The sequence below is a fragment of the Elaeis guineensis genome, chromosome 7, assembly GCF_000442705.2.
Source record: "Elaeis guineensis isolate ETL-2024a chromosome 7, EG11, whole genome shotgun sequence".
Lineage (NCBI taxonomy): Eukaryota > Viridiplantae > Streptophyta > Magnoliopsida > Arecales > Arecaceae > Elaeis > Elaeis guineensis.
Genome location: NC_025999.2, coordinates 82,146,762 through 82,156,148, shown reverse-complemented (window position 1 = coordinate 82,156,148; position 9,387 = coordinate 82,146,762). Strand labels below are relative to the sequence as shown.

The following is a 9,387-nucleotide window of genomic DNA, read 5'->3' as shown; positions in this document are numbered from 1 at the left end:
AATAGAACCACGTGGAGCCTCAAAGTTTGTGCATGGGGTCACATGGATCATAGAATTCATAGGTTCAACCCATAAATTTTTCACGTGGACAGTAAATTCATGAGTTAAACCTATAAATTTATCCCACATGGTCCTCACACGAAAGTTTGGTAAATAATTTTTGAGCCGCCATATTTTCAATTTTTTTTTAAAAAAATATATTATTTAAAAAAAAAAATCCCCAGCCTTATTGCATACGTGCTGCTTTGCTGCCCTTCTTTTGTCCTGCATATGCGGCAACCCTGTAGTTATATAATAGCAGGTGCTTGGTACCCTGTCACTGTGTCCTTGGCAATGCCCAGAATCTCATCACTCCTTTTTCTACTGTGAGGAAAATGACATATTTTAGGCCCTTCTTCTGTTCACTTGATTGCGCTGAAAAAGTCCGGGATCCTAAAAGTTGTAGCCATTACGTAAAATTTATGAATTTAGTTAGCTTGATAAACCATACTAGTTAACCACAAAACAGGACTAGGGTATCCTAACTAGTTGAATAATGAAAAATTTATAGCAAATCTAACTAGAGTTAAGGAGTGGGGACTTCACCTATGTGGGTTAGTTGCTGAGTTAGCATTCTCCTGTTAGCGTAATCTACAGTACAGCTGGTAGACCAAGTCTACCCATGATTTCCCCAATTAAGCCTGCCCCATCTGTCTTCGCCCACCTGTTCTTCTGCCCACTCTCTACTACCATCGGAAAGTCTGCTCTCTGTCGGCCCTCTCCACCTTCCCCCAACCCCCCGAGATGCCCCCAGTCGCCGAAGATGTGCTCGAATTCGAGCCGGACGCCAGCCTTCTCGACAGCGACCTCAGCCAGGTCCCTGCCACAAAGCGCACCCTCACCCGGTGGGGCATCGCCCTCCTCTGGTTCAGCATGGTGGTGAACGTCCCCTCCTACTACCTCGCCGGCAGCCTCGTGGATCTCGGCATGTCCTGGTGGCAAGGCGTCGCCACCATCATCCTCGCCAACACCATCCTCCTCGCCCCTCTCATCCTCACCGCCCATCCCGGCACCCGCTACGGCATCTCCTTTCCCATTCTCCTCCGCTCCGCTTTTGGCGTCCGCGGCGCCCACGTCCCCGCCCTCCTCCGAGCCCTCGTCGCCTGCGGCTGGTGCGGCATCGAGACATGGATCGGCGGCCAGGCCATCTTTCTCCTCCTCCCTCGCTCCATACAGAACTCCTGGTACGCCCATCCGATCCACTGGCTCGGCACGTCGGCGCTCGAATTCTCCTGCTTCATTCTCTTCTTGCTGCTCCAACTGGCCATTCTCTGGAAAGGCATGGCCGGAATCCGAGTGCTCCAGAACTACTCGGCGCCGGTGCTCCTCCTGCTGACCGGCTGGCTCTTTTTCTGGGCGTACTTCAAAGCCGGCGGCTTCGGAGAAATGCTCTCCACGCCCTCCCGTCTCGGCCCGTCGCAATTCTGGTCCGTCTTTCTCCCTTCCCTGACCGCCAGCGTCAGCGGCTGGTGCCCTGTCGCGCTGAACATACCGGACTTCACGCGGTTCGCCGTCGGCCAGTCCGATCAGATCGCCGGCCAGCTGGGCCTCCCCATCTTCATGGGTCTCTACACCTTCATTGGCCTGGCCATCACTTCCTCCACACAAGTGATCTACGGTAGGGTGATCTCCAACCCAATTCATCTCTTAGCAGAGATCGGTGGAACCTTTACCATAATTGTTGCCATCTTGGGCATCAGCCTCGCCACCATCACCACCAACATTCCTGCCAATTTTGTCGCCCCTGCCAACGTTCTCGTCAGTCTCAGCCCTTCCACCTTCAGCTTCGTAGGGGGTGCTCTTTTTACGGGATTCATCAGTGTCGCCTTCCAGCCTTGGCGAATTATCGAATCCAGCGAGAGCTTCGTCTACACTTGGCTCGTCGGGTACTCGGCATTTCTCGGCCCAGTCTCGGGGATTATACTTGTCGACTATTACGTACTCCGCCGCATGGTGCTCGACATGAATGCATTGTACTCTGCTAATCCTCGAGGGCCATATTTTTACTCAAGAGGATTTAATGTTGCAGCGATCGGTGCTCTGGTTGTCAGTGTGGCGCCTGCCATCCCGGGTTTTCTTCATAAGGTTGGAATCCTGAAGGCAACGTCGGAAGTGTTCGTGGTTATATATGATAACGCCTGGTTCTTTGGCATCTTTTCTGCAGCAGTAATCTATTGGGTCCTTTCCCGCTGGAGATGGCCTCAGAGGGTTAATACTGTTCCCTCTGTTTTGGAACCTCTCCAGCCTACAATGGCTTGATTCGTGTAACATTGTTCAGATTTCAAATTCTACGTTTTGGGCTTGCATTATAATTATACGATGATTCTGCACGGGTGATTGAAAGAGTACCAACTCAAAAGTTCTGAATCAACCATCTTAGCTGGTATTCCAATCAGTATTGGGTTCTTTGGCGCCTACATGCCATATCTTTATATGATCCCGGCATGTATTAGTGTCATTCAGTACAATCTTGGTGTAGATTTATTTTTTTCCTAGGAGATTATGGTCCAAATTAAATGGCTTTGGTGGAGTCTTATCTTCTGCAACAGAGTTTTGTTTATGTTCATTAGTGATATGTTGTCATGACCATAAATACAGGATTTTAGTAGCTTTTTTCTAGTTAATTTCGATTCGTATATCATAATATTAGTGCCATGATTATGGACCATCTACATTAGCATTGCATTATTGCATTGATGTGTATAGTAGTTACAGTTGTCATTGATATGTCTAATGTTTTACTATTGCATTAGTGTATTTATCCCTTAGGTTGTATTTGGTGCATTGTCAGACAGGGGGAATCTGGATTACCTGCTAATCTAAATTAAGTGTAATCTAGATAGATAGCCAGTAATATTGATTTCTGTATTTGGTACATGCAGGTAATGTTGTAGTAAAATTATTAAAAATTTTGATTGACATATTTGATATGACAATCAGATTACTGATAACATAACATCAAATTCTCAAAATATTCTTAAATCAAATTATTAGTTTAGTATTTTAAATTATTTATTTAAATTTTTTAATGACAAAAATTATTATATGAAAAAAATTATTATTTTTGAATACTTATTATTATTATTATTATTACTTTTATTTTTATTACTTTTATTTTTTTCTTCCTTCTCATTCCCCCGCACGTAGGGGTGGCAAATGGATTGGATCGGTCATAAATGGGTCGGGTCATAAATAGGTCGGATCAGAAAATGGTCAACCCAAATCTGATCTGTTTATTAAACAGGTCAAAAATTCAAATATGAATCCGATCCGTTTATTAAAAAGATAATCCGATCCGATCTGTTTAACCCGTTTATTAAATAGGTCAAATTAGATTAAACGGATTAAACAGGTTAAACGGATTAAACAGGTTAACGGATCAAGTTAAATGGATCAAAAACAGGTTAAACAGATTTTAAACAGGTTAAACGGATCTTAAATAGGTTAAGCAGGTTAAACAGATCGGATTAAATGGGTCAGAAATAGGTTAACAAATTAAATGGGTTATCTGACTCAATTCAACCTAAATATTAAACGGGTTAAATGGGTCAGATATCTAAAATCCATATCCAACCCAATTATTAAACTGATTAAACGGATCGATCCGTTTATGATCTAAATCTATTTAGCCTAAATCCAAACTTGTTTATGGTGGATCGAATACGGATCGGATTGACGGATCGGATCATATTTTGCTAGCCCTACCCGCATGCTACACCCCTCTCCCCTCCCCCCTCCCCCCCACCCCCGATCGTCGTGTCTCCAGCACCGCCCCCCAGCTATTGCACATCCAGCACTGCCCCTCGGCCTCACTACCCTCCTCCTCGTCGCCATAGCCGTCGCCCTGCTCTGCCTCCTCCTGATGCCCTTCCTCACCACCACCATCCCCCTCGACCCCACCCTCAGCACTTCATTGGATCCCTTGGCCGCCATTCCACCACCATGAAGTCCACCCCCTCCAGCTCCCCCATCACCTCCTCCGCCTCCCCAACCACCACCCCTCGCTCTACCACCGACAGCTTTGCTCTTCGTATCACCTTCTCGTACTCCGCCGCCGACCTCTCATTCGAGACGTCGCACACGTGCCGGCCCCTTGTGCGTCATGCGGTAGCCTTGAGGCTGAGGCTGATGGCGGCGCCATCGTCGTGCTCCCAAATGGGGCTGGGGAGGGAGGGAGCGCTGAGAGGATGGTGGTGGAGGGGGGTGGGGCCTGAGAAGATAGTGGCGGAGAGGAGGGGGGCTTGAGAGGATGGTGGTGGGGTCGGGGGGAGGGAGCACTGAGAGGATGGTGGAGGAGGGGAGGGGACAGCTCACCGACGACGTGGGAGGAGGGTAAACACCGTGAGAGGAGAAGAGAAACAGCATATGGAGAAGAGGACGGGGGCAATTTTGTCCAAAAAAATTATTACCAGATTACCACATCTCCGGTAATCTGATGTGGTAATCTGGATAGCCATCCATTCTCAGGTAATTTGGATTGCCTCATGAGAGATAATCCAGATTGTCAATGCAAGATAGATTGTCATTAAAAATGAATATTAAATATAATTATTCAATGGACTGAGTTTAAATTGCTGGCAATCTGGATAGATTGCCTACTACCAAATGCAACCCTAGCATTGCATGACCATGCCTACTTATATTTGCCTATGCAAATATATGCTTCATTTGCTTGTCATATCTAGCTTTCTTCCTATCTATCGTGGTCACTACAAACCCAAGGTAATTAGTTTAATATTATTATTCTATTGTTGCATCAATATATGCATGCTCATGCATTGCAATATATGTTTTCATATTTCTTTATGCACATGGCCTATTCGTTGTACCCTTACTCGCATCCCCTGGATAAGTGATGGACATGTAGATGAATGTATAAGACTTATGGTGGAATATTAAAACATTTGTTTAGGGCATTTCCATGTAAAAAGCATGAATGTAGGGTTTAAAATACTTTTATCTTTCCATGATGTTGATTTATTTGATTTGATCCTATTAGAAGAAACTAAGGCTGTGAACACACAACCCTTCGAGAACTGCTACTCGCAGCCACTTCAATCCGGATTAAAACCCACTGCGCAACTTTTGAAGAGGTGGAAAAGAGAACAAAAAAAAAAAAAAAGATTGGCTAGCACGTGCTAGGCGGGAAGGAACTGACTCCCAACAGGAGTCATCTTTTGCGTGAGCTCCTGTCGAAATCGGAAGCCAGGGAGGACTCGAACTCCTCCCTTGGCCCTCTTTAAGAGGAGGCCAAGCCTCCCTTCGTACCCTCACTACTCCGATCACCATTCATCACCGGAAGGAAGCCCAACTTCATCCTTTTTTTCGGGGATTTTCATTGAGTTCGCTGGAATTGCAGGTCATAGATTATTAGAAAGAGTGTAAGACTCTTTCTCTATCCTTCTCCTCACATTCCACAGTCCATGGGTGCTAGAACTCCGGCCGACAATCACCAGAAAAAGTTTTGAAAATTTGACCTAGAATTCCCCTATTTTATTCGATATTTTTGTGGGATTTTCGGTGCCGTCTGTCACCGTCGGGCATCGGATCGGGGACCTATGGCCGTGCCTCCATGGGCCGCATCTTCGGCTGTCCTTCCTCGGCACAGCATCTTCTTTAGCTTGGCGAGGAAGGGGATCCAATGAGTCCTCTGTTTCACCGCCCAGACAAAGGAAGAAGAAAAAAAGAAAAAGAAGAAGAAAAAGAAAAAGAAGAAGAAAGAGAAAAAGAAAGAGAAAAAGAAAAGAAGAAAAGAAAAAAAAAGGGAAAAAAAAAAGAGACTCTCTCACCCCCTCTTCTCTCTCTTTTTTTTTTCTCTCTCTACCTCCTCTCTCCACTTTCTCTCTAAAATTTTGCTTTCTAGATTGTTTCTCTCTCTCTCCTAAGATTTTCTGAAACTTTGAAAAGATAGATGATGAGTTTGAACAGCCCTAATGAAGTGTCCTGATCCATATTATCATGCAGCATATCAACATCCATCTTGATCAAACCATGAATTATTAGATTAAATCATTAGTAATTTTTATTGAATCATCTGTATCGTAATTCAATCATGTTTTGATTTAACTCATCTTGACTGGGCTGATCGAGTTACAGGACTGCATCGTTTAATTAGTTTATTGTACCTTATTTATTTCTTTCTCCTCTTGATTTATGAATTTAATAAAAAATTTTGGCCCTATCACTTCGATCTGATTTGACCTAAATAGTTAGACTCTGAACTATCTATATCCTAATTGAATCTTGATCGGATGAAATTAAATGACCGAACCAATCTGGATTGTTGGATGCGGGTATCCATCAATCCTGTCTTTCTTAATTATTCCTACTCTTCTAATTATTAGAATTGATCTTGTATAGGATGATAGATATTCGATAATGGGATATTGCAATATGCTCTATAAATCAAAGCTTTTGAAAAAAAAAAAATAGAATTATGTGGATATGTTGGAATGCATATGAGGTAAGTAATGCTTCACTTTTTTTAGATTTATCAGCAAATATAATATATTTTTATGACATGATTTATAAAATGATGATGAATTTAATGAATGATATTTTGTTATTAAAAATATCTTATTTTGAAATGTTATGATGAAGCATGATTGAATGTATTGATTTTGTTATGCATTATATTGATTGATTTTGATACCACATGATTATATGTATTCCTATCGAATTAGAATAAGAAATATGATTTATGAAGAATTTTGATTCAAGAAAGATATGAATTGATAACTTGACTATGTAAAGGACCCTGCTAATATGTTGGCAATTGATTTGTCCTAAGGATCTATATTGTTAGTAAGACAAATGACATATCGCCAGTGAGGCTAACAGTTCTGAAAGACTTTGCTGTCAGATGATTTGCAACTCACTGCAAGATGATACGTAGTATTATGACCCTACAATAGAAAAAATATGGTCATAGCTCATGGTTGATAAGAAAAACTTGAGAATGAAAAAAATTGAATTCTTAAAAGAAACTCAAATTTTTGAAAAAAAATTGAATTTGGCATGAACTATGTTGCATAATTGAAATTAATTTTGATTGATGAACTCTATATTCTTATTTTCTATAAATGATTATTTACTTTATCACATGATGTAATTTAGTTGTAGTGATCATTGCTTACTAAGTTATCTAGCTCATTACCTCCTATTTTATTATTTTTATAGATTTTGAGAAATTAAATTGATACTAGATATGTACGGAAAAGTGATTAGAAGCAGAATTTCAATACTTACATTTTAGATTGAAAGTCTTTTTAAATTTGATGTAAGATTTATTGAATATTATTGAATTTATTGAGACATTAAAATTAAATTTTAAATAATAAGTTTTGAATTTAAATTATTGACTAATTATTCTAGTGTTGCTTTATGATAATATGATAAGATATCTTATATGTTTGTGAAATTTTTTTTTATTTTTTAAAAATAATTTTTTTTTTCTGACCTCTCTTTTTACGAAGAAGCTCTCTCTGGCCATCCTTTCTTTCTCTTAATTTTTGCACATGCAAAGAGTTCTTTGACACATCTTCCCTGGGATACCTCGTTGAGAATTATATAGGCGAGGTGGCACCAGGGTTTCCTTGGGTGCGTCCTTGGAATCCCAATTGGATTCGGCTTGGAGTAGGGAGTGTGGGGTGGCCCTTACTTGGGTACCTTCTCCCATGTGATGCCGTGCTCAAAAGGGAGTGCACCATCATATAGCAGAAAACAATTGGGAAAAGGATGGGCTACCGCCATGGTTGGCTACCTACTACTTGGACACTATCAAAGTTGGCTTAGATCAAGACTTGATCCAATCATTTTTAACCTAACCTAGCCTAAAAATGTAATTAGACTATTTCTATGTTCCAATTAGGGTTCAATTAATTCTCAAATTAACTCTAGACCTTTATTGATCCAATTAAAAATTACTTATTGAGAGAATAATTAACTACAACCTTATTCTAATTCATCTACAATGGATAATATCAGATGCATTACAGGGACAAATCAACTAGAGTTCGCACTTACCAATGATCTGTCTCTTCCGGTTCGTTATTGTCACTCATTAGCAACCTAGTCTAGTATAAAGATATGGAGCTCATGCCACATTACTGGACGCTTTGAGTTAGAGTTAAAACCATTGGCTTTCCTATTGCTACATAAAATTTATATTGCAATTCAGCCCCTTATTATTTCTTTGTCCTCATATGACCTGTGAGAACTAGGGTATTATTAAACGTTTAATCATATGATATCATGGTTCATTAGAACTCTTGATTATGTTAAAATGGATTTTTAACAAAATCCATTCACAGAAAACTGTTTGAAAATAATTAATGTTACTTATAATAATAATTTTATCAAAATAATTAATTCCAAAAATTCAAGTAACTATTGGGTCCCAGGTCTTATATGTCTAATCATTTCTCTATTCCAACGTAGATATCTTGTGATATAATGGATTCTAGAATAACTAGAACCTTACTCGCACCTGGATCTAGTAAGTCAGTACACTCTCTATCAATACGTCTAGAATATAGTGAGGTACCATATCCTTTAGATCAAAAGATCGCTTGCAAATTATGCAACTTGATTCACACCGCAATCCTTGATAGTGATGATTTGCAAGATAGATTGCTGATGTTGATTGTTTGATGTATAGCATACCTATGTGTCGTATAAGCTTATGATCTAGGCACAGGAACTCCACATAGTCATGATACACCTTAACAACTTTGTAGATGTGATGTCCAATTTTGTGAACATATTTTGAGCACTTAGGATTATCCAATTCTCGTTTAGTAAATACTCCATCCATTTGGATAATTCTTCTAAAGTACATGGGGACTCTTTCCTGACTTTAAGGCCGATCTATAGTATATACCCTATATTGTTTAAGTAATCATGAAGGGAAAAAAATATGCATTATTCAAAAATAATATTTATAATTACTTGTAAATGGTTTTTAGGGTGTATCTGACTCTAATAATAAGCGCACAGAACACTGAGAGCCCTTACAATATATACATCTATCTTTATTTTAATTATCTACAGAAACACATATAATCCCTATTTAATTCTGATCTTATAGATGGATCCTAGTAATAAAATCACCAAGGAGGTGCAGATTGCAGTCTACCATATAATGATTTTCTTATTTATTTGCTACTCTTGGTCGAATTGTCAAGAGTTTTATATTGTTCGCCCTTCAGTCCTTCGGAACCAGTAGAGAGAGAATTATTTAGGGTTGTATGTGGATATATATTTCCTGCGTTGCCACACCTAGAATAAAGCACAACACTTAATTTCTTCAACCCATGCGATGTCCTTAGAGACGGAGGGCTATTGTGG

General features: G+C 40.2%; 1 protein-coding gene across 1 annotated transcript; it reads left to right on the top strand.

Annotated features, from left to right (window-relative positions):
- The first annotated feature begins 731 nt into the window (after nt 1–731).
- On the top strand, nt 732–2,699 carry LOC105048860 (purine-uracil permease NCS1-like). The gene has a single exon (XM_010928332.4). It carries the CDS (start codon nt 784–786, stop codon nt 2,296–2,298), a length of 1,515 nt encoding a protein of 504 aa, XP_010926634.1. The 5' UTR covers nt 732–783; the 3' UTR covers nt 2,299–2,699.
- Nucleotides 2,700–9,387: the final 6,688 nt, after the last annotated feature.

Bases quoted from the DNA above. Each gene is read 5' to 3' on its own strand.
- LOC105048860 (XM_010928332.4), top strand. From the start codon at position 784: ATGCCCCCAGTCGCCGAAGATGTGCTCGAATTCGAGCCGGACGCCAGC.